The 25,507-nt window shown below is 52.3% G+C and overlaps 2 protein-coding genes across 5 annotated transcripts in view; one reads left to right on the top strand and one right to left on the bottom strand.

Moving 5' to 3' along the window:
- LOC144487438 (uncharacterized) overlaps positions 1-10,868 on the bottom strand; it is a 59,979-nt gene extending 49,111 nt beyond the window's left edge. Inside the window, exon 1 of the mRNA XM_078205512.1 lies at positions 10,775-10,868. Within this exon, the coding sequence (XP_078061638.1) occupies positions 10,775-10,835 (61 nt within the window). The 5' untranslated portion in view covers positions 10,836-10,868. The remainder of the gene's footprint in view (positions 1-10,774) is intronic.
- Positions 1-21,143, top strand: part of LOC144487441 (leukocyte cell-derived chemotaxin-2-like) — an 84,067-nt gene extending 62,924 nt beyond the window's left edge. For 2 of the 4 annotated variants that reach the window (XM_078205518.1, XM_078205515.1), the window contains exons 2-5: positions 13,973-14,030; positions 16,446-16,542; positions 18,179-18,324; positions 20,236-20,526. In XM_078205518.1, the coding sequence (XP_078061644.1) occupies positions 13,988-14,030; positions 16,446-16,542; positions 18,179-18,324; positions 20,236-20,405 (456 nt within the window). In that variant the 5' untranslated portion in view covers positions 13,973-13,987 and the 3' untranslated portion in view covers positions 20,406-20,526. Of the gene's footprint in view, positions 1-1,651; positions 1,786-13,972; positions 14,031-16,445; positions 16,543-18,178; positions 18,325-20,235 lie in introns of those variants that run through there. The other 2 variants (XM_078205517.1, XM_078205516.1) reach the window with 2 other exon arrangements.
- Positions 21,144-25,507: the final 4,364 nt, after the last annotated feature.

Raw genomic sequence — 25,507 nt, forward strand, 5'->3', positions numbered from 1 at the left:
GAGGTGGTGGGGGAGGGGGGGGGAGGGGGCGGGCGGAGGCGGGGGGGGACAGAAACCTGGAAAAAAAACAAATCGGAGAAGTGGGGCAGGAGGGGAGGGGTCGTGAGGGGCAACGGTGAGCGCGCAGGTACAGCAGGCAGTAAAGAAGGCAAATGGTATGTTGGCCTTTATAGCGAGAGGATTTGAGTACAGGGATAGGGATGTTTTGCTGCAATTGGACAGGGCGTTGGTGAGGCCACACCTGGAGTATTGTGTGCAGTTTTGGTCTCCTTTTCTGAGGAAGGATGTCCTTGCTACAGAGGGAGTGCAGCGAAGGTTTACCAGGCTGATTCCTGGGATGGCAGGTCTGTCATATCAGGAGAGACTAAGGCGGCTAGGATTATATTCACTGGAGTTTAGGAGAGCGAGAGGGGATCTGACAGAAACTTATAAAATTCTAACAGGGTTCGACAGGGTGGATTCAGAAAGAATGTTCCCGATGGTGGGGGAGTCCAGAACGAGGGGTCACAGTTTAAGGATAAGGAGTAAACCATTTAGGACTGAGGTGAGGAGAAATTTCTTCACCCAGAGGGTGGTGAATGTGTGGAATTCACTCCCACAGAAAGTAACTGAGGCCAAAATGCTGTGTGATTGCGAGAAGGAATTAGATATCGCTCGACATGATTGTGAGGGGCATGGACAAAGTGGAGCGTCAGAAGGCTTTTTCCCCAGGGTGGAAGAGTCCATGACCAGGGAGCATAAGTTTAAGGCGCGAGGGGCAAGGTTTAAAGGAGATGTACGAGGCAAGTTTGTTTTACACAGAGGATGGTGGGTGCCTGGAACTCGCTGCAAGGGGAGGTAGTGGAAGCGGATGCGATAGTGAGTTTTAAGGAGCGTCTGGACAAATACATGAATAGGATGGGAATAGAGGGATATGGTCCACGGAAGGGTAGGGGGCTTTAGTTCAGTCGGGCAGCATGGTCGGTGCAGGCTTGGAGGGCCGAAGGGCCTGTTCCTGTGCTGTAATTTTCTTTGTTCTTGGGGCTAAAGGGATCGAGGGATATGGGGGGATGGGGGGAATCAGGATATTGAATTCGATGATCAGCCATGATCGTGATGAACGGCGGAGGAGGCTCGAAGGGCCGAGTGGCCTCCTCCTGCTTCTAGTTTCCAAGTTTGCATTTTGGACGCCATTGGAAATTTGCTATGTCAACGTTCCTTGCATGATTCCGTCACGCCCCCACGTCGGTGCACGGAGCGTTACCCCATGGCGCACGTTGCCCCCCTCTTCCCTCTTCCGCTAAAACCCCGCAGAATTCCCACTGCATTCCCCCTCCCCGGAACCCATCACAGAGCAAGGGGTGGCCATCCGGCCCATCCAATCCATGGCGGGCGTGGCCACATGAGGCCATTATTTCCCTGTTGGCGCGTCACGTGATCTGGAAAAAGTTGCCAACTTTGGAGGGGGGGGAGTCTGGAGGGGGAGCAGAGGGGGTGGGGGACATACACCCCCCCCCCCTACCTCATCCTCCCCCCACCCCAAATTCTGCCCCCCCATCAAGAGGGAAGTGAGCCTGTCGTGAGCTCAATCGATCGACTGAGCTGTGTGTTTCAGATGGGCAAGGGTTAAGGCAGATGTTGGCAAGACGGTGCTTGACTCTCACCTCACTCGCCGGCTTATAAAAAGGTTTTTCCGGCACCTCCCGTCTCCCACACTTGTTTGTGCACCTGGGGCGAGGGAGCTGGAAAGTCGAGCGGCGCTCACTCAGAGGAACCCTAGGCCGGTGAGGACTGGCACCTGACGAGGTACTGAGGCAAATAGCTGGCTGACGGGGGAGGTGGGGGGATGCACAGCACGATCCCATTGGGGGTGAGCTGCGGCGGCGGGGGGGAGTGTGCAATCTCGTGTCTATACAGCGCTCGGGTTAACGTAACTGAGTATCCCACGCGGAATCGCGATACCCGGGTCGCCGGGGATGGGACGATCGAATCCCGGGTCGGTTTTGAGGGGCGTCTTATGTAGAGTCACAGAAACTAGAAGCAGGAAGAGGCCATTCGGCCCTTCGAGTCTGCTCCGCCGTTCATTAGGATCATGGCTGATCATCCAATTCAATATCCTGATACACCCCCCTTCCCCCCATATCCCTTGATCCCTTTAGCCCCAAGAGCGATATCTAATTCCTTCTTGAAATCACACAACATTTTGGCTCGCTCATCCACCGCGCAAATCAACTCCTTTCCGGCTTGGTCTGGGGTCCCGCTCTAACCGAGACCGCAGAAAGACTACAAAGGGTCGTGAATGTAGCCCAGTCCCATCACGCAAACCAGCCTCCCATCCATTGACTCTGTCTACACTTCCCGCTGCCTCGGCAAAGCAGCCAAAATAATCAAGGACCCCACGCACCCCGGACATTCTCTCTTCCACCTTCTCCCATCGGGAAAAAGATACAAAAGTCTGAGGTCACGTACCAACCGACTCAAGAACAGCTTCTTCCCTGCTGCTGTCAGACCTTTGAATGGACCGACCTCGCATTAAGCTGATCTTTCTCTACACCCTAGCTATGACTGTAACACTACATTCTGCACTCTCTCCTTTCCTTCTCTATGAACAGTATGTTTTGTCTGTACAGCACGCAGGAAACAATACTTTTCACTGTATCCCAATGCATGTGACAATAATAAATCAAATCCTTCTCCCCAATGTACTCTATGAACGGCATGCTTTGTCTGTGTAGCATGCAAGAAACAATACTTTTCACTGTATCCCAATACGTGACAATAATAAATCAATTGGAATCAAATCAAATCAAATCAAATCAAATTCAAAATCAATTCAAATTCAAAATCAATCAAATCAAATTCAAAATCAAATCAAATTCAAAATCAATCAAATCAACTCAAATTCAAAATCAAGTTGAATTCAAACTCAAATCGATGATCATTAAGGAGGGGAGAGAGAGAGGGGGGTAGAGACGGTCTAGGGAAGAATTCCAGAGTTTGTGGTTCTCCCCGCCAGGGCAGCTGAAGGCACGACCGTCCAACATCGAAGTGTAGGAGGTCGGAGTTGGAGGAACAGAGAGATCTCGGAGGGGCTGGAAGAGGTTGGGGGAATCAGGAGGGGAGTGAGGGGGGGGGAGGTGGTTGGTTTTGATGGAGTGGGGGCGGTGGGGGGGGGTGAAGTGGGGCCATTGGTGGGGGCGGCATTTGAAAGGCAAGCCGGAGGATTATGAAATCCGAGGCATCGTGTGAAGGCAGTCGGCGAGAGAGAGGGGGTGTGAAGTGGGCACGGGATTGGATTCGAGCGGTGGGGGGGCTGGTGGTTAGCGGACATCTGGAAGGTTGTGTAGAGGGTGGAGACGCCCCCCCCACTTCCGTTAGGGGATTTTCCAGTCGCGTCCGCCCCCAGACCGGAAATTTGGGCCCCAGGTCCGCGGATCTCTGTGCGGTCCGGCCAGATTTTCCGTCCCTCCTGTGACGAATCCCATAGGAACTGAAAGATTGAATCCCCACCCAGGGGAGGGCGCTGTAAGGGTCAGGCCCAGAGGGCAGTTCTGAGGCTGGGAAGGCCGTGGGGGGAGGGGGTGGGGGAGGGGGCACAGTCTGATCCCGGTTGACGATTGCCGTCAAAAAAAAAAACGGCTTGGGGTCACCGAACCCTCCCGACATTCCCGGTCTCGCGTCGTGGAGGAACCGTGAGGGAGGGAGTTTCAGGGATTTTCCATCCCTCTCCTCACCGCTCCCGTTCCGTCCAACATGGGAATTCGGAGCAGGAGTGGGCCATTCAGCCCTTCCATCCCACTCCGCCATTTGACGCCATCACGGCTAATCTGATCCCGGGTCTCCAATCCGCCTTCCTGCCTGCTCCCCCTCACCCTCTATCCCGATTCTCATCCCAACTTTCTTGTCTCCGATTGAAAAAGAAGGACAAAACCCAACAAATGAAAAAAGTTTGGAGCGTATCCTGAAACCTCCCTCGCTCCCGGACAGCTCTGTCGAGAATTCGGGCCTAACGAGGCTCTGGGCCTTTCCAGGCCTCAACCCAAGCCGAGTGGAACCTGCCAGCGGGATAAAGTGAGGCCAAGTGACAGAGGGTGGGGCGGGGTGGGGTTTGCTTTTGTGGTGCTAAGAGTTTGTCACCCGTGGTTACGGGGCCTTGGAGGAGATCGTCATAATATAAAGGGAAAGACTCTTAGTACGGTAGAGGATCAGAAGGACCTTGGGGTCCGGGTCCATAGGACTCTGAAAACGGCCCCGCAGGTGGAGGAGGTGGTTAAGAAGGCGTATGGTGTGCTGGCCTTTATCAATCGAGGGATTGAGTTTAGGAGTCCGGGGTTAATGATGCAGTTATATAAGACCCTCGTCAGACCCCACTTGGAGTACTGTGCTCAGTTCTGGTCGCCTCACTATAGGAAGGATGTGGAAAAGATTGAAAGGGTGCAGAGGAGATTTACAAGGATGTTGCCTGGATTGAGTGGCATGCCTTATGAGGATAGGCTGAGGGAGATCGGTCTTTTCTCCTTGGAGAGACGTAGGATGAGAGGAGACCTAATAGAGGTGTATAAGATGTTGAGAGGCATAGATCGGGTGGACTCTCAGAGGCTTTTTCCCAGGGTGGAAATGTCTGCTACGAGAGGACACAGGTTTAAGGTGCTGGGGGGTAGGTACAGGGGAGATGTTAGGGGGAAGTTTTTCACACAGAGGGTGGTGGGCGAGTGGAATCGGCTGCCGTCAGTGGTGGTGGAGGCAAACTCAATTGGGTCTTTTAAGAGACTCCTGGATGAGTACATGGAGTTTAATAGGATGGAGGGTTATAGGTAGGTCCAGAAGGTAGGGATGTGTTCGGCACAACTTGTGGGCCGAAGGGCCTGTTTGTGTTGCAGTTTTTCTATGTTTCAATGTCATTGGCCTGGGCACGTCATGAGGCTTGGCAAGGTGCCCTCTCGCCGCCCAATTGGAGCAGAGTCCTACGCGTTGAGGGTGCCTTAATTCTTGTTGAGGGGACGTTCTCCTGGGTTCACCGTGCAGTGAAACTCGTTACAGGTGGGTTAATGTTTGCACTCCTGTTGCTTGCCACCCTTGACATTTCGCAATTAATTGCCAGTTCCGCGTTTCTCAGTTTGTGAAGTTGCTTGCTCTGAAGTGCATGAAACAACCCTCAACTGTAGCCAACTCCCATGGAATGCAGTCAAACCAGAACCTGTCCCTTCCTTGTCGGAATTCTGAGCCGGTTACTGCAGTTCAATCCACCCAGTCTCATCCCACTCTCCCCCCTCTCTTCCCGCACCCTTTAATATCCCACCCAGTCCAATCCCACTCTCCCCCTCGCTCCCCCCACCCTTTAATATCCCAACCAGTCCAATCCCACTCTCCCCCTCGCTCCCCCCACCCTTTAATATCCAACCCAGTCTAATCCCACTCTCCCCCCTCACTCCCTGCACCCTTTAATATCCCACCCAGTCTAATCCCACTCTCCCCCTCACTTCCCACACCCTTTAACATCCCACCCAGTCTAATCCCACTGTCCCCCTCACTCCCCGCACCCTTTAATATCCCACCCAGTCTAATCCCACTCTCCCCCTCACTCCCCACGCCCTTTAATATCCCACCCAGTCTAATCCCACTCCCCCCTCACTCCCTGCACCCTTTAATATCCCACCCAGTCTAATCCCACTCTCCCCCTCACTCCCCGCACCCTTTAATATCCCACCCAATCTAATCCCACTCTCCCCCCTCACTCCCCGCACCCTTTAATATCCCACCCAATCTAATCCCACTCTCCCCCCTCACTCCCCGCACCCTTTAATATCCCACCCAGTCTAATCCCACTCTCCCCCTCACTCCCAGCACCCTTTAATATCCCACCCAGTCTAATCCCACTCTCCCCCTCACTCCCCACGCCCTTTAATATCCCACCCAGTCTAATCCCACTCCCCCCTCACTCCCTGCACCCTTTAATATCCCACCCAGTCTAATCCCACTCCCCCCTCACTCCCTGCACCCTTTAATATCCCACCCAGTCTAATCCCACTCTCCCCCTCACTCCCCGCACCCTTTAATATCCCACCCAATCTAATCCCACTCTCCCCCCTCACTCCCCGCACCCTTTAATATCCCACCCAATCTAATCCCACTCTCCCCCCTCACTCCCCGCACCCTTTAATATCCCACCCAGTCTAATCCCACCTCTCCCCCTCACCCTTTAATATCCCACCCAGTCTAATCCCACTCTCCCCCTCACTCCCAGCACCCTTTAATATCCCACCCAGTCTAATCCCACTCTCCCCCTCACTCCCGGCACCCTTTAATATCCCACCCAGTCTAATCCCACTCTCCCCCCTCACTCCCGGCACCCTTTAATATCCCACCCAGTCTAATCCCCCTCTCCCCCTCACTCCCCGCACCCTTTAATATCCCACCCAGTCTAATCCCACTCTCCCCCTCACTCCCCGCACCCTTTAATATCCCACCCAGTCTAATCCCACTCTCCCCCTCACTCCCCGCACCCTTTAATATCCCACCCAGTCTAATCCCACTCTCCCCCTCACTCCCGGCACTCTTTAATATCCCACCCAGTCTAATCCCACTCTCCCCCTCACTCCCCGCACCCTTTAATATCCCACCCAGTCTAATCCCACTCTCCCCCTCACTCCCCACACCCTTTAATATCCCTTCCCATCCTCTCTTTCTCTCTCTCCTCTCTCTTTCTCCTTTCTCTCTTTCTCCCTCGTTCTCCTGTCTTTCTCCTCTCTTTCTCCCTGTTTCTACCCTCCCTATCTCCCTCTCTTCTCTCCTCCTCTCTCTCTCTCCTTCTCTCTCTTTCTCCTTTCTCTCTTTAGAAACATTGAAACAGAGAAAAACTACAGCACAAAGCAGGCCCTTCGGCCCCACAAGTTGTGCCGAACATATCCCTACCTTTTAGGCCGACCTATAACCCTCCATCCTATTAAGTCCCATGTACTCATCCAGGAGTCTCTTAAAAGTCCCTCTCTCTTTCTACTGTGTTTCTCCTCTTTCTCTCTCTGTTTCTACTCTCTCTCTCTATCTCCCTCTCTTCTCTCCCTCTCTCTCTTTCCACTTTTCTCTCTTTCTCTTTTTGTCTCTCCTTTTCTCTCTCTCTTTCTCTTCTCTTTCTCTCTTTGTCCCCTCTGTCTTTCTCTCTCTCTTTCTTTCTCTATCTCTTTCTCTCGCTTTCTTTCTATTCGCTGTCTCTGTTTCTACTCTCGAACTTTCTCCCTCTTTTGATCTTCCTTTTCCCTCTCTGTCTATCTCCTCTCTCTTGCTTGTCTATCGTTCCCTTTCTTTTCTCTCTTTCTGCTATTTAGCTTTGTCCCTCCTCCTCTCTCTTCTCCCTTTAACTCTCTTTCCTCCCCTCTATTGCTTTCATTTCTCTCCATCTTCATTCACAATCTCTCTTCTTCTCTTTCTCTCCTTCCACTGTCTCTCTATTCCAGATTCTCCAATCCCTCAACGTCAACAAAATGAAGGAGATTGTCATCGACTTCAGGAAGTGTAAAGGAGAACAAGCCCCTGTCTACATCAACGGGGACAACGTATAAAGGGTCGAGAGCTTCAAGTTTTTAGGTGTCCAGATCATCAACAACCTGTCCTGGTCCCCCCACGCCGACACTATAGTTAAGAAAGCCCCACCAACGCCTCTACTTTCTCAGAAGACTAAGGAAATTTGGCATGTCAGCTATGACTCTCACCAACTTTTACAGATGCACCATAGAAAGCATTCTTTCTGGTTGTATCACAGCTTGGTCTGGGCTCCTGCTCTGCCCAAGACCACAAGGAACTACAAAAGGTCGTGAATGTAGCCCAGTCCATCACGCAAACCAGCCTCCCATCCATTGACTCCGTCTACACTTCCCGCTGCCTCGGCAAAACTACCAGCATCATTTTTATCCCTTTATTAGTCACAAGTAAGGCTTACATTAACACTGCAATGAAGTTACTGTGAAAATCCCCTAGTCGCCACACTCCAGTGCCTGTTCAGGTAACATGGAGGGAGAATTTAGCACGGCCAATCCACCCTAACAAGCACGTCTTTCGGACTGTGGGAGGAAACCGGAGCACCCAGAAGAAACCTGGGAGAATGTGCAAACTCCACACAGACAGTGACCCGAGGCTGGGAATCGAACGCGGGTCCCTGGCGCTGTGAGGCAGCAGCGCTAACCCACTGTGCCACCGTGCCGCCCCATAATCAAGGACCCCACGCACCCCGGACATTCTCTCTTCCACTTTCTCCCATCGGGAAAAAGATACAAAAGTCACGCACCAACCGACTCAAGAACAGCTTCTTCCCTGCTGCTGTCAGACTTTTGAATGGACCTACCTCGCATTCAGTTGATCTTTCTCGACACCCTAGCTGTAACTGTAACACTACATCCTGCACCCTCTCCTTTCCTTTTCTATGAACGGTATGCTTTGTCTGTATAGCGCGCAAGAAACAATACTTTTCACTGTATCCCAACACATGTGACAATAATAAATCAAATCAAATCAACCTTCTCTTTTTCCATCTCTCACTCTCTCTCTCATTCTTTCTCACTCTCTCTCTCTCACCCTCTCTCTCTCTGTCTCATTCTCTCTCGCTATCCCTCCCTCTCTCTCTCTCTCTTTCACTCTCACTCTCTCTTTCATTCTCTCTCCCTCTCTCCCATTCCATCTCTGACTCTCACTCTCTCTCTTTCTCTCTCTCACTCTCTCTCACTCTCACTCTCTCACATTCCCGCTCTGACTCCCACTCTCTCTCTCTCCCTCTCTGTCTCTCTCCCTGTCTCTCTCTGTCTCTCTCTCTCTCTCTCTCTCTCCCTCTCACTCTCTCTCTCATTCCCTCTCTGACTCTCACTTTCTCTCTCTCCCTCTCTCTTTCACTCTTTCTCTCTCATTCTCTCTCTCCCTCTCACACTCCCATTCTCTCACTCTCTCTTACTCTCTCTCTCTCTCTCACTCTCTCTCTCTCTCACTCTCTCTCTCTCTCTCTCCTTCTCTCATTCTCTCTCTCACTCTCTCTCTCTCATTCTCTCTCTCACTCTCTCTCTCTGTGGTGAACCATCGTTGGTTCCCACTAGGTAGTACTGAGCCAGGGTCTGGCCAGTACTACGAGTATGTATATATGTTGCTGTTGGGGTTAGGGATGGGTTGTTCTACTTGTTGCTGTTGGGGTTAGGGTTGGGCTGTTACACCTTGTATTATAGTTATTATGGTACATCCCAGTCGGGCTCCGCCTCCTGGGAGAGGTGTAAAGGTCACTGCTCTGTCTGGGACCCCTCAGTCTGGGATCGTGTATTATATATGGTAGCTTCGTTGTAATAGTAAATAAAAGCCTTTATTTCCTTGAACATCTCAAGCCTCGTGTGTGATAACGCGCATCACTCTCTCTCCCTCTCTCATTCTCTCTCTCACTCTCTCTGTCATTCTCTCTCTCACTCTCTCTCTCTCATTCTCTCTCTCACTCACTCTCTCTCATTCTCTCTCTCCCTCTCACACTCTCATTCTCTCACACTCTCTCTCTCTCATTCTCTCACTCACTCTCTCTCTCTCCCTCTCTCACACTCTCATTCTCTCTCACTCTCTCTCTCTCATTCTCTCTCTCTCTCTCTCCTTCTCTCATTCTCTCTCTCACTCTCTCTCTCTCTCTTGTTCTCTCTCTCCCTCTCACACTCTCATTCTCTCACTCTCTCTTTCCTTCTCTCATTCTCTCTCTCACTCTCTCTCTCTCTTGTTCTCTCTCCCCCTCTCACACTCTCATTCTCTCACTCTCTCTCCTTCTCTCATTCTCTCTCTCCCTCTCACACTCTCATTCTCTCACTCTCTCTCTCTCATTCTTTCTCTCCCTCTCGCACTCTCATTCTCTCACTCTCTCTCACTCTCTCTCTCTCTCATTCTCTCCCACTCTCTCTCCCTCTCTCATTCTCTCTCTCACTCCCTCTCTCTCATTCTCTCCCTCTCTCACACTCTCATTCTCTCTCACTCTCTCTCTCTCCCTCTCTCTCTCTCTCTCATTCTCTCTCTCCCTCTCACACTCTCATTCTCCCACTCTCTCTCTCCCTCTCTCATTCTCTCTCTCCCTCTCGCACTCTCATTCTCTCACTCTCTCTCTCTCCTCTCATTCTCTCTCTCACTCTCTCTCTCTCTCTCCTTCTCTCTCTCCTTCTCACACTCTCATTCTCTCACTCTCTCTCTCTCCTTCTCTCATTCTCTCTCCCTCTCTCTCTCATTCTCTCTCTCCCTCTCACACTCTCATTCTCTCACTCTCTCTCGTTCTCTCTCTCCCTCTCACACTCTCATTCTCTCACTCTCCCTCTCTCATTCTCTCTCTCCCTCTCGCACTCTCATTCTCTCACTCTCTCTCACTCTCTCTCTCTCATTCTCTCTCTCCCTCTCGCACTCTCATTCTCTCACTCTCTCTCTCTCATTCTCTCTCCTTCTCTCTCTCTCTCATTCTCTCTCTCCCTCTCGCACTCTCATTCTCTCACTCTCCCTCTCTCCCTCTCTCATTCTCTCTCCTTCTCTCTCTCTCTCATTCTCTCTCTCCCTCTCGCACTCTCATTCTCTCACTCTCTCTCTCATTCTCTCTCTCCCTCTCACACTCTCATTCTCCCTCTCACACTCTCTCTCTCTCTCTCTCCTCACCCCCACGGTTTCTGGCTATCACCGCTCCCCTCTTTAGTCTGATGAACAGGAAGATACAGAGACCCTTTCGGAATCTCAGGGTAGTGTTCGGTGGTGATCTGGGCAGGGGAGAGGGAGATTCTCAGAGGGTTGGGGTTAGATACAAGGCCAATCTTACCAGCAGCGAGACACAGAGAGACACAGACCACCCAGAGAGGAGCAGAGACTGTCCGAGTCATGGTCACAGTTGAGTAATGCCATCCGTGGTCCAAGGAGCCTTCTTTATAATGGTGTGCCACAACTAACCACAGCGCGATCAACTTCCGAGTTGAAGCAACAACGCTACACATAGACTTCCTGAATTTACCCGCCACATATTCACATCGAGATAACCATTTCTTAACCAGGAGCAGACAGGACAATGCCCATTATCAGAAAAATCCATCCTGGTTCACTAATCCCTCCTTTAGGAAAGGAAATTTTAATTTGATTTGATTTATTATTGTCATATGTATCGGGATGCAGTGAAAAGTATTGTTTCTTGCGTGCTATCCAGACAAAGCATACTGTTCATAGAATGCATAGGAGAGAAGGAAAGGAGAGGGTGTAGAATGTAGGGGTGGCACAGCGGCACAGCGGGTTAGCACTGCTGCCTCACAGCGCCAGGGACCCTGGTTCGATTCCCGGCTCGGGTCACTGTCTGTGCGGAGTCTGCACGTTCTCCCCGTGTCTGCGTGGGTTTACTCCGGGTGCTCCGGTTTCCTCCCACAGTCCGAAACATGTGCAGGTTAGGTGGATTGGCCGTGCTAAGTTGTCCCTAAGTATCCAAAGATGTGCAGGTTAGGTGGATTGGCCGTGCTAAGTTGTCCCTAAGTATCCAAAGATGTGCAGGTTAGGTGGATTGGCTGTGCTAAATTGATCCTTAATGTCAGGGGGACTATCAGGGTAATTATGAGGGGTTACAGGGATAGAGGCTGGATGGGATTGTTGTCAGTGCAGGCTCAATGGGCCGAATGGTCTCCTCCTGCGCTGTAGGACCTTTCCCCTCACTGTTGACTATCCGTCTCTGTAACTTGGTCATCAATAATGCTTTGAGTTTTTTTATTCATTCGTGAGACATGGGCGTCGCTGGCTGGTCCAGCATTTATTTCCCATCCCTAGTTGCCCTTGGAGGGCAGTTGAGAGTCAACCACATTGGCTGTGGCTCTGGAGTCACATGTAGGCCAGACTGGGTAAGGGCGGCAGATTTCCTTCCCGAAAGGAACCAGATGGGTTTTTCCGACAATCAGTCGATTCTTAATTCCAGATTTTTTTTATTGAATTCAAATTCCACCATCTGCCGTGGCGGGATTCGAACCCGGGCCCCCAGAACATTAGCTGAGTTTCTGGATTAATTAGTCCAGCGATAACGCCACTAGGCCATCGCCTCCAGCTGGATGTGGTCACAGCAAGTGACCTAGACAGCAAGAGGGTCAGAGACAGGGTTCATCAGAAACTAAGTCAGGATATTGCAAGCCAAGATAAAAATAGGCCCAAGGATGGTCTAGTTCCGCTCTCTCCTGTCCTGCTTGCCACATGACAGTCCCAAACGAAACTTCCATTTGAAAAACAATGCGTCACTTATTCTGACAAATTTCGAACTGATACCAGGAAGTTGAACGAATCATGGACTGACAGACATCATTCATCAGAGAATTACCGCAAGACGCTGCCCTCTCAAGGAAATGGGGAGAGAGCAAGATGCGAAGAGAGAGAGAGAGAGACGCCTTCTCTCTCCAACTCCCTCTATCTCCACCTTCCTCTCTCTCCAACTCCCTCTCTCTCCATCTCCCTCTCTCTCCATCCTCCTCTCTCTCCATCCCCCTCTCTCTCCATCTCCCTCTCTCTCCATCTCTTTCTCTCTCCATCTCCCCTCTCTCCATCTCCCTCTCTCTCCAACTCCCTCTCTCTCCATCTCCCTCTCTCTCCAACTCCCTCTCTCTCCATCTCCCTCTCTCTCCATCCCCCTCTCTCTCCATCTCCCTCTCTCTCCATCCCCCTCTCTCTCCATCTCCCTCTCTCTCCATCTCTTTCTCTCTCCATCTCCCCTCTCTCCATCTCCCTCTCTCTCCATCCCCCTCTCTCTCCATCTCCCTCTCTCTCCATCTCTTTCTCTCTCCATCTCCCTCTCTCTCCATCTCCCTCTCTCTCCATCTCCCTCTCTCTCCAACTCCCTCTCTCTCCATCCCCCTCTCTCTCCATCTCCCTCTCTCTCCATCTCTTTCTCTCTCCATCTCCCTCTCTCTCCATCTCCCTCTCTCTCCATCTCCCTCTCTCTCCAACTCCCTCTCTCTCCATCTCCCTCTCTCTCCATCCTCCTCTCTCTCCATCTCCCTCTCTCTCCATCTCCCTCTCTCTCCATCCTCCTCTCTCTCCATCTCCCTCTCTCTCCATCTCCCTCTCTCTCCATCTCCCTCTCTCTCCATCCTCCTCTCTCTCCATCTCCCTCTCTCTCCATCTCCCTCTCTCTCCATCTCCCTCTCTCTCCATCTTCCTCTCTCTCCATTTTCCTCTCTCTACATCTCCCTCTCTCTCCATCTCCCTCTCTCTCCATCTCCCTCTCTCTACATCTCCCACTCTCTCCATCCTCCATCTCTCCATCCCCCTCTCTCTCCATCTCCCTCTCTCTCCATCCTCCCCTCTCTCCATCTCCCTCTCTCTCCAACTCCCTCTCTCTCCATCTCCCTCTCTCTCCATCTCCCTCTCTCTCCATCCTCCGCTCTCTCCATCCCCCTCCCTCCCTCTCCATCTCCTTCTTTCTCCATCCTCCTCTCTCTCCATCTCCCTCTCTCTCCATGTCCCTCCCTCTCCATCTCCCTCTCTCTGCATCTCCCTCTCTCTCTCTCTCTCTCCAACACGCACGGGGTTGTGGCACGGTGGCACAATGGGTTAACACTGCTGCCTCTCAGCGCCAGGAAGCTGGGTTCGATTCCCGGCTTGGGTCACTGTCTGTGTGGAGCTCCCCCCCGTGTCTGCGTGGGTTTCCTCCGGGTGCTCCAGTTTCCTCCCGCAGTCTGAAAGACGTGCTGGTTAGGGTGCATTGGCCGTGCTAAATTCTCCCTCAGTGTTACCCGAACAGGCGCCGGAGTGTGGCCACTAGGGGATTTTCACAGTAACTTCACTGCGGTGTTAATGTAAGCCGACTTGTGACACGAATAAATAAACTTCAGGTGGATGATTCGAGAATAATAATTTGGGGAGCAGGCAGGAAAATGCGGATGAGAAGCATATCAGCCGTGATGGACTGGCGCAGTGGACTCAATGGGCCGAATGGGCTAATTCTGCTCCGATATCTGATGAATTTACGAATTTATAATAAGTGAAACTCTCTCCCCAGATACTCAGAGGCAGAATGATGTTAAAGGGACTCATACTGTTCATTCTCTCAACTCAGGGTAAGTCAATCGTTGTTCGGGACGGAGGGACACAAGGATGAGGAATTATTTGGGATTTTATGATCGCTTAAAGCATTCACAGAAACAGTTCAAAGTTCATAAAGTTCAAACACAGCGGAACCGAAACAAAAAGATTTCATTTTCCTGTCTCGTGTTGAGGGAGTTGTTTGTGAGGATTCAAGATGTTTCTGTCCTGAACTCGCTGATTCATTTAACCTTATTCCCAGCGTATATTCGCCTGACAATAAGGGTCAGTCCGCACCCTTTAATATCCCTCCCAGTCTAATCCCACTCTCCTCCTCACTCCCCGCACCCTTTAATATCCCACCCTCTAATAATCCCACCCCCCCATCACTCCCCGCACACTTTAATATCCCTCCCAGTCTAATCCCACTCTCCCCCTCACTCCCCGCACCCTTTAATATCCCACCCAGTCTAATCCCACTCTCCCCCTCACTCCCCGCACCCTTTAATAACCCTCCCAGTCTAATCCCACTCTCCTCCTCACTCCCCGCACCCTTTAATATCCCTCCCAGTCTAATCCCACTCTCCTCCTCACTCCCCGCACCCTTTAATATCCCACCCAGTCTAATCCCACTCTCCCCCCTCACTCCCCGCACCCTTTAATATCCCACCCAGTCTAATCCCACTCCCCCCCCTCATTCCCCGCACCCTTTAATATCCCACACAGTCCAATCCCACTCTCCCCCTCACCTCCCGCACCCTTTAATATCCCACCCAATCTAATCCCACTCTCCCCCTCACTCTCCGCACCCTTTAATATCCCACCCAGTCTAATCCCACTCTCCCCCTCACCTCCCGCACCCTTTAATATCCCACCCAGTCTAATCCCACTCTCCCCCTCACTCTCCGCACCCTTTAATATCCCTCCCAGTCTAATCCCACTCTCCCCCTCACTCTCCGCACCCTTTAATATCCCACCCAGTCTAATCCCACTCTCCCCCGTCACTCCCTGCACCCTTCAATATTCCACCCAGTCTAATCCCACTCTCCCCCTCACTCTCCGCACCCTTTAATATCCCACCGAGTCTAATCCCACTCTCCCCCTCACTCCCCGCACCCTTTCATATCCCACCCAGTCTAATCCCACTCTCCCTCTCACTCCCCGCACCATTTAATATCCCACCCAGTCTAATCCCACTCTCCCCCCTCACACCCCGCACCCTTTAATAACCCACCCAGTCTAATCCCACTCTCCCCCTCACTCCCCGCACCCTTTAATATCCCACCCTCTAATAATCCCACCCTCCCCATCACTCCCCGCACCCTTTAATATCCCACCCAGTCTAATCCCACTCTCTCCCTCACTCCCTGCACCCTTTAATATCCCACCCTGTCTAATCCCACTCCCCCCCCTCACTCCCCGCACCCTTTAATATCCCACACAGTCTAATCCCACTCTCCCCCTCACCTCCCGCACCCTTTAATATTCCACCCAGTCTAATCCCACTCTCCCCCGTCACTCCCTGCACCCTTCAATATTCCACCCAGTCTAATCCCACTCTCCCCCTCACTCCCCGCACCCTTTAATATCCCACCCAGTCTAATCCCACTCTCCCCCTCACTCCCCGCACCCTTTCATATCCCACTCAGTCTAATCCCACTCTCCCCCTCACTCCCCGCACCATTTAATATCCCACCCAGTCTAATCCCACTCTCCCCCCTCACACCCCGCACCCTTTAATAACCCACCCAGTCTAATCCCACTCTCCCCCTCACTCCCCGTACACCTTTAATATCCCACCCAGTCCAATCCCACTCTCCCCCTCACTCCCCGCACCCTTTAATATTCCTCCCAGTCTAATCCCACTCTCTCCCTCACTCTCCACACCCTTTAATATCCCTCCCAGTCTAATCCCACTCTCCCCCTCACTCCCCACACCCCTCAATATCCCACCCAGTCTAATCCCACTCTCCCCCTCACCTCCCGCACACTTTAATATCCCACCCAGTCTAACCCCACACTCCCCCTCACTTCCCGCACCCTTTAATATCCCACCCAGTCTAAACCCACTCTCCCCCTCACTCCCCGCACCCTTTAATATCCCTCCCAGTCTAATCCCACTCTCTCCCTCACTCCCCGCACCCTTCAATATCCCTCCCAGTCTAATCCCACTCTCCCCCTCACACCCCGCACCCTTTAATATCCCACCCAGTCCAATCCCACTCTCCCCCCTCACTCCCCGCACCCTTTAATATCCCACCCAGTCTCATCCCACTCTCCCCCCTCACTCCCCGCACCCTTTAATATCCCACCCAGTCTAATCCCACTCTATTTTCACCGTGGAAAGAATACAAGACAATTGTTTGTTTTGTCACTGGTAAATTTAACATTTTGACTGATGACAGGATGTCACAATTACCCTCTCTCTGTTTAATCCTCTCTTGTTTTAGTGATGTCTGGAGAATGGGGTCAGCTTTGTTCTGGCAACCCTTCGAACATTGTGAGAGGGACTGATCAGTACGGCAGTGGGGCTTATGGAGCGCCCAGGTACTCACTTTTATCAATGTCTTTGTGTTGTCCTTTGACAAGAAATATTTGCCTTTTTGCGGGGAATTTTACCATTTTGAGTCCAAGTGCCGGATCTGGGCGTCAAATAGATCCGCGCCTGGAATCCTCTTTGCAGCGCACCCGGACGCGTTTTGCCGGCTCTGACCCGATCTGCGCTGTGGGCGGGGCTTAGCACATGAGACATCACACCCCCTCCCCTCCCCCCCCCCTCCCGCCCCGACCAGAGGATGACCTGGGTCAGAGAGCGGTTGCAGTCTCCGACCCCGCTCTTCGGAGACTGCAGCGGTGACTTCAGACTTTTATTATGCAGGTCGGTAACAGCGCGCACGCGGATCGGGCTAGAAGACGGTAAAGTGGGATTAGGCGGCAGAGTTGGGCGCGCGGTTCATTCAGTCGATTGAAATGCATTTAAGTCGTCGGGCCGCCCGATTCGGGCGCGAGCCGGACCCACGCCCGAATCGGGTGTCGGTAAATGCGCGATCTGCTCGGATTCGGGTGCAGATCACGTTAAAGGCCCGACGCCCAACTTTACCGCGATTTCGCACCCGAAAACGGGCGTGAGGTTTTGGTAAAATCAGGCCCTACGTGGCACCTTTCACATCTCTGAAGGTAATTCACAGGAGGGTTAAAATTTATTCATTTCTATCTCAAGTAAGGCTTACATTAACACTGCAATGAAGTGATTGAGAAAATCCCCAAGTCGCTGCACTCCTGTTCAGGTACACTAAGGGGCAATTTAGCATGGCCTATCCACCTAACCTGTACATCTTTGGACACTAAGGGGCAATTTAGCATGGCCAATCCACCCAACTACACATCTTTGGACACTAAGAGGCAATTTAGCATTGCCAATCCACCTAACCTGTGCATCTTTGGACACTCAGGGGCAATTTAGCATGGCCAATCCACCAGACCGACACATCTTTGGAGACGTAGGGGCAATTTAGCATGGCCAATCCACCTAACCTACACATCTTTGGACACTAAGGGGCAATTTAGCATGGCCAACCCACCGAACCTACACTTCTTTGGAGACGTAGGGGCAATTTAGCATTGCCAATCCACCTAACCTGTACATCTTTGGACACTAAGGGGCAATTTAGCATGGCCAATCCACCTAACCTGCACATCTTTGGACACGTAGGGGCAATTTAGCATCGCCAATCCACCTAACCTGCACATCTTTGGACACGTAGGGGCAATTTAGCATGGCCAATCCACCTTACCTACACATCTTTGGACACGTAGGGGTAATTTAGCATGGCCAATCCTCCTAACCTGCACATCTTTGGACACTTAGGGGCAATTTAGCACGGCCAATCCTCCTGGCCAAAGGGCCTGTTTCCATGCTGGAAACCTCTATGACTCTATGATGCAAATTTTGCACGGCCAATCCAACTAAACAACACGCCTTTCGGACTGTGGGAGGAAACCAAAGCACCCGGAGGAAACCCACGCAGACACGAGGGCGCTGTGCTGGCTCCACACAGACAGTGACCTGAGCCGGGAATCGAACCCGGGTCCCTGGAGCTGTGAGGCAGCAGTGCTGACTAATAGCGGGGACATGCGGAGATGCGGAAGAGGTGCGGGGCTCATTGTGTTCTCTTGTTACCAGGGGCAGACGCACGCACAAGGGGGTCGATGTGATCTGCAGCGATGGGTGGACTGTTTACGCCCCCTTCAGCGGCAGGCTGGTGCGGCGGGCCAATCCCTATGGCAACCGCAACGCGATTGACAATGGGGTGCTGTTGAGTGGATCAGGTGAGAGAAAGTTCGCAGCGTATTCAGCGCCTCCCTGCCTCTGTGCACGTGGGCTGCCCCTGTCTCCGTGGTCTGATACAGCGCGGCCAGGAGACCCGGGAGTCCTCCACGGCCAAGCCTGGTGTGGTGTGATGATGGCACAGTGCAATCCCACAGCAAGGGAGAGAATGAAACCTCTCCCTCGCATTGCATGGGACCTTCTTCTCCTTTCCTCCTCTGTCAGACGGGGCCTGTGCTCGGCCACAGGCCTGAGCAACAGCGAGTAGCTGCAGAAGAGCAACCGTTCGGCCCATCGTGCCGTGCTGTCTCTCGACAAGGGCAACTCACCCCACTCTCCACCCATAGCCCTGTATATTTCGTGCGCATGAAACCTCTTTCTCAAAAGTGTGTGTGACTTTTTTTTCAAGTTAAGTTGATTTATTAGTGTCACGCGTAGGCTTACATTAACACTGCAATGAAGTTACTGTGAAAATCCCCCAGTCGCCACACTCCGGCGCCTGTTCGGGTAACAGTGAGGGAGAATTTAGCATGGCCAATGCACCCTAACCAGCACATCTTTGGACACTAAAGATCAATTTAGCATGGCCAATCCACCTAACGACACATCTTTGGACACTAAGGGGCAAATTAGCACGGCCAATCCACCTAACGTGCACATCTTTGGACACTAAGGGGCAATTTAGCATGGCCAATCCACCTAACGACACATCTTTGGACACTAAGGGGCAAATTAGCACGGCCAATCCACCTAACGTGCACATCTTTGGACACTAAGGGGCTATTTAGCATGGCCAATCCACCTAACCTGCACATCTTTGGACACTAAGGGGCAATTTAGCATGGCCAATCCACCTAACCTGCACATCTTTGGACACTAAGGGGCAATTTAGCATGGCCAATCCACCTAACCTGCACATCTTTGGACACGAAGGGGCAATTTAGCATGGCCAATCCACCTAATCTGCTCATCTTTGGACACTAAGGAGCAATTTAGCATGGCCAATCCACCAAACCTGCACATCTTTGGACACTAAGGGGCAATTTAGCATGGCCAATCCACCTAACCTGCACATCTTTGGACACTAAGGAGCAATTTAGCATGGCCAATCCACCTAACCTGCACATCTTTGGACACTAAGGGGCAATTTAGCATGGCCAATCCACCTAACCTGCACATCTTTGGACACTAAGGTGCAATTTAGCATGGCCAATCCAACTAATTACACATCTTTGGACACTAAGGGGCAATTTAGCATGGCCAATCCACCTCACCAGCACATCTTTGGACACTAAGGGGCAATTTAGCATGGCCAATCCACCTAATCTGCTCATCTTTGGACACTAAGGTGCAATTTAGCATGGCCAATCCACCTAACCTGCACATCTTTGGACACTAAGGGGCAATTTAGCATGGCCAATCCACCTAACCTGCACATCTTTGGACACTAAGGGGCAATTTAGCATGGCCAATCCACCTAACCTGCACATCTTTGGACACTAAGGGGCAATTTAGCATGGCCAATCCACCTCACCAGCATGTCTTTCGGACTGTGGGAGGAAACCGGAGCACCCGGAGGAAACCCACGCAGACACGGGGAGAACGTGCAAACTCTGCACAGACAGTGACCCCAAGCCGGGAATCGAACCCGGGTCCCTGACCCCGCGAGGCAGCAGTGCTAACCACTGCGCCACCGCGGTGCCCTCTCTCTATTCTCTCCCCACAGATGCTGTCAGATCCGCTGAGATTTTCCAGCATTTTCTATTTGGCCAAGGCCAATGTGGTTGACTCTCAACTGCCCTCCAAGGGCAACTCGGGACGGGCAATGAATGCTGGCCCAGCCAGCGACGCCCATGTCCCACGAATGGATTCCAGAAACAAACTCTAATTTTCCTTCACTCTCGCCGCTCCAGGTTACTGCGTTAAGATCTTCTACATCAAACCATATGTCTACTACGGCGAGGTTGAGAAAGGGAAGGCCATCGGGACGATGCTGAAGATGCAAACAGTTTACCCGGGAATTACCTCCCATGTACACATCCAGATGTGTATCTCCTCCACAAACCCCACACCCTACCTCTAACTCCGGCCCGGAGGAAAAGCCGGAGATGGAAGCTTATTGCAACCGCGTGGATTTGGGATCTAATTCAAAGCTTTCAGTGAGATTGGTCACTGATAAATTGCGGGGGGAGCGGGGGGGTGTGGGTCAGGGGGTGGTGAGTGACTGGAATTGAATCTTTGGGGCATTGGGGTGGTCCGGGACCCTCTGCATTGCCTCCGCTGGGAGTGCGTCCCCTTCCCTATCTGGCAGTGGGTGTAAAATTGGGCGGGACGGTGAGTGGCTCGGAGGGGAATTTCCAGGTGGGGGTGTTCCCCATGTGTCTGCTGCCCCTTATCCTTCTAGATGGTAGAGGTGTTGGGTCTGGAAGGTCTAAGGAACCTCGGTGCATCTTGTCGATGGTACACACGGCTGCGTGGGTGGTGGAGGGTGTGAGTGTTTGTGGATGGGGTGCCAATCAAGCGGGGCTGCTTTGTCCTGGATGGTGTCGAGCTTTTCGAGTGTTGTTGGGAGCCGCGCCCATCCAGGCAACGCCTTGCTGGGAGGAGACACAAAAGGAATCACGAGAGTCCCAGAGGGCAGGGGGGAGGATGGGGGGGTAACAGATGGGTCCCGGGGATGGAGGGGTGGGACATAGGGGGCTATCAGGAGGGTGCCGGAGGACAGGGGAACACAGGGGGGTATTAGGAGGGTCATGAAGAGTAGAGGGATTGGACACAGGGGAATAAGGAGGGTCCCAGGGGACAGGGATGGACACAGAGGGTCCCGGGGGAGGGGGGACACAAAGTGGGGGTTATGAGGAGGGTCCCAGGGGACAGGGATGGACACAGAGGGTCCCAGGAGAGGGGGGACAAATAGCTAGATATCAGGAGTGCCCCGGGGGTCAGAGATGGACACAGAGGGTCCCGGGGTAGAGGGGGGACACAGGGGGGGGTACCAGGAAGGTCCCTGGGGTTTAGAGATGGACACTGATGATCCCAGGGGAGAGGGGGGGGTCACGGGGGGGTGGGGGTATCAAGAGGGTCCCGGGGGTCACGGGAGGACACAGAGGTTCCTGAGGGACAGGGATGGGCACAGAGGGTCCCAGAGGGAGAGGAGGGACACACAGGGGTGTATCCTGAGGGTCCCGAGGGACGGGGATGCACACAGAGGGTCCCGGGGAACAGGGGAGGACACAGAGTCCCGGGGAAGACGAGGTGGACACAGAGGGTCCTGGGGGCAGAAGGGATGGACATAGAAGGTCCCGGAGGGTGAGGGGTGGACACAGAGGGCCCTGGGGGAGGGGGGATGGACACAGGGGGTCCCAGGGGAGGGGGAGTAGACACAGAGGGTCCCGGGGGAGAGGGGGAGGACACAGAAGGTCCCAGGGGAGGGGCGGTGGACACAGAGGGCCCTGGGGGAGGGGGGATCGACACAGGGGATCCCGGGGGAGAGGGGCTGGACACAGAGGGTCCCGGGGGAGGGAGGTGGGCACAGGGGGTCCCGAAGAGAGGAGGTGGACACAGAGGGTGCCAGGGGAGATGGGGTGGACAAAGAGGGTCGCAGGGGAGGGGGGTGGTGGACACAGAGGGTCCCGAGGGAGAGGGGGGTAGACACAGGGTGTCCCGGGGGAGAGGACAGGACACAGGGTGTCCCAGGGAAGGGGGTGGACACAGAGAGTCCCGGGGGGCGGGGGAGTAGACACAGAGGGTCCCGGGAGAGGGAGGACACAGGGGGACACGGAGGACAGGGGTGGCCACAGGGAGTCGCGGGGGGGGGGGAGGGGGGGGGCGGGTGGACACAGAGGATCCCGGGGGAGGGGCACAGGTGCCTGGTCTGCCCAGCTTACTCTCCAATGAACCAATAGGAAGCCAGTCCAATCACTCATTACTCGGAGAATCCTGCTCTGAATTTTAAATGATTAACGAATGAATACATTGATCTGTGTGAGTTAAACTGCTCTCGATGTTTGATCTTCCTTCCTGTGTGGCGACCAGCATTGTTATCTAAATCTTTGTAACTGTCCTGTCCCACTCTTCCTGACCCGCTGGTGGGAATGTCACTGGACTAATGGCCTCACGGTCCACGCTAACACTCTGGGGGGCTCGGGATTGAATCCAATCAGGTATCTGGTGGAATTAAAATTCACATCGAGTCCACCCAGTGCAGAAGGAGGCCATTCAGCCCATCGAGTCTGCACCGACCACAATCTCACCCAGCCCTATCCCCGTAACCTCACGCATTTACCCTGACACTAAGAGGCAATTTAGCATGGCCAATCCACCTAACCTGCACATCTTTGGACACTAAGAGGCAATTTAGCATGGCCAATCCACCTAACCTGCACATCTTTGGACACTAAGGGGCAATTTAGCATGGCCAATCCACCTAATCTACACATCTTTGGATACTAAGGGGCAATTTAGCATGGCCAATCCACCTAATCTACACATCTTTGGATACTAAGGGGCAATTTAGCATGGCCAATCCACTTAACCTGCACATCTTTGGACACTAAGGGGCAATTTAGCATGGCCAATCCACCGAACCTACACATCTTTGAACACTCAGAGGCAATTTAGCATGGCCAATCCCCCTAACCTGCATATCTTTGGATACTATGGGGCAATTTAGCATGGCCAATCCCTCTAACCTGCATATCTTTGGATACTGAGGGGCAATTTAGCATGACCAATCCACCTAACCAGCACATCTTTGGACACTAAGGAGCAATTTAGCATGGCCAATCCACCTAACCTGCACATCTTTGGACACTAAGAGGCAATTTAGCATGGCCAATCCATCTAACCCGCACATCTTTGGACACTAAGGGGCAATTTAGCATGGCCAATCCACCTAACCTGAACATCTTTGGCACTAAGGGTCAAACTAGCAAGGCCAATCCACCTAAGCTGCACATCTTTGGACACTGAGGCAATTTAGCATGGCCAATCCACTTAACCTGCACATCTTTGGACACTAAGGGGCAATTTAGCATGGCCAATCCACCGAATCTGCACATCTTTGGACATAAGGAACAATTTAACATCGCCAATCCCCCTAACCCACACACCTTTGGACACGAAGAGGCAATTTAGCATGGCCAATCCCCCTAACCTGCATATCTTTGGATACTGAGGGGCAATTTAGCATGGCCAATCCACCTAACCTGCACATCTTTGGACACTAAGGAGCAATTTAGCATGGCCAATCCACCTAACCTGCAAATCTTTGACACTAAGGGTCAAATTAGCATGGCCAATCCACCTAAGCTGCTCATCTTTGAACACTAAAGGGCAATTTAGCACGGCCAATCCAGCTAACCTGCACATCTTTGCACACTCAGGGACAATTTAGCATGGCTAATCCCCCTTATCTGTACATCTTTGGACACTAAGGGGCAATTTAGCATGGCCAATCCACCTAACCTGCACATCTTTGGATTGTGGGAGGAAACCGGAGCACCCGGAGGAAACCCAGACAGACACGAGGGAGAACGTGCAGACTCCACACAAGAACATAAGAACATAAGAAATAGGAGCAGGAGTAGGCCATCTAGCCCCTCGAGCCTGCCCCGCCATTCAATAAGATCATGGCTGATCTGACGTGGATCAGTACCACTTACCAGCCTGATCCCCATAACCCTTAATTCCCTTACCGATCAGGAATCCATCCATCCGCGCTTTAAACATATTCAGCGAGGTAGCCTCCACCACCTCAGTGGGCAGAGAATTCCAGAGATTCACCACCCTCTGGGAGAAGAAGTTCCTCCTCAACTCTGTCTTAAACCGACCCCCCTTTATTTTGAGGCTGTGTCCTCTAGTTTTAACTTCCTTACTAAGTGGAAAGAATCTCTCCGCCTCCACCCTATCCAGCCCCCGCATTATCTTATAAGTCTCCATAAGATCCCCCCTCATCCTTCTAAACTCCAACGAGTACAAACCCAATCTCCTCAGCCTCTCCTCATAATCCAAACCCCTCATCTCCGGTATCAACCTGGTGAACCTTCTCTGCACTCCCTCCAATGCCAATATATCCTTCCTCATATAAGGGGACCAATACTGCACACAGTATTCCAGCTGCGGCCTCACCAATGCCCTGTACAGGTGCATCAAGACATCCCTGCTTTTATATTCTATCCCCCTCGCAATATAGGCCAACATCCCATTTGCCTTCTTGATCACCTGTTGTACCTGCAGACTGGGCTTTTGCGTCTCATGCACAAGGACCCCCAGGTCCCTTTGCACGGTAGCATGTTTTAATTTGTTTCCATTGAGATAGTAATCCCATTTGTTATTATTTCCTCCAAAGTGTATAACCTCGCCTTTATCAACGTTATACCCCATTTGCCATATCCTCGCCCACTCACTCAGCCTGTCCAAATCTCTCTGCAGATCTTCTCCGTCCTCCACACGATTCACTTTTCCACTTATCTTTGTGTCGTCTGCAAACTTCGTTACCCTACACTCCGTCCCCTCCTCCAGATCATCTATATAAATGGTAAATAGTTGCGGCCCGAGTACCGATCCCTGCGGCACGCCACTAGTTACCTTCCTCCAACCGGAAAAACACCCATTTATTCCGACTCTTTGCTTCCTGTCGGATAGCCAGTCCCCAATCCACTTTAACACACTGCCCCCAACTCCATGTGCCCTACACACAAACAGTGACCCAAGCCGGGAATCGAACACGGGTCACTGGCGCTATGAGGCAGCAGTGCGAACCACTGTGCCACCGTGCCACACACAATATTCAATATTCAATAAATCCGGAATTATAAAGCTAGTTTCAATAACGGTGACCATGGCAACTTATCTCGGATTGTCGGAAATACCCATCTGGTTCACTAATGTCCTTTAGGGAAGGAAATCTGCCGTCCTTACCCGGTCTGGCCTACATGTGACTCCAGAGCCACCGCCAATGTGGTTGACTCTCAACTGCCCTCTGAAATGGCCGAACGAGACACTCAGTTCAAGGGGCAATTACGATGGGCAACAAATGTTGGTCTTGCCCAGCGATGCCCACATTCCCTCCTGGAAAAATTTGATCTTGTCACAGCTCTAGTTGTCAACTCCCTCCTCCATCCCAGGGGACTCCGGATTGGGATATAAAACTTGGGATGGGGAGTTGGGATGGAGATTCCCTCC

Source organism: Mustelus asterias, unplaced genomic scaffold, assembly GCF_964213995.1.
Source record: "Mustelus asterias unplaced genomic scaffold, sMusAst1.hap1.1 HAP1_SCAFFOLD_785, whole genome shotgun sequence".
In the NCBI taxonomy this organism is placed as follows: Eukaryota; Metazoa; Chordata; class Chondrichthyes; order Carcharhiniformes; family Triakidae; genus Mustelus; species Mustelus asterias.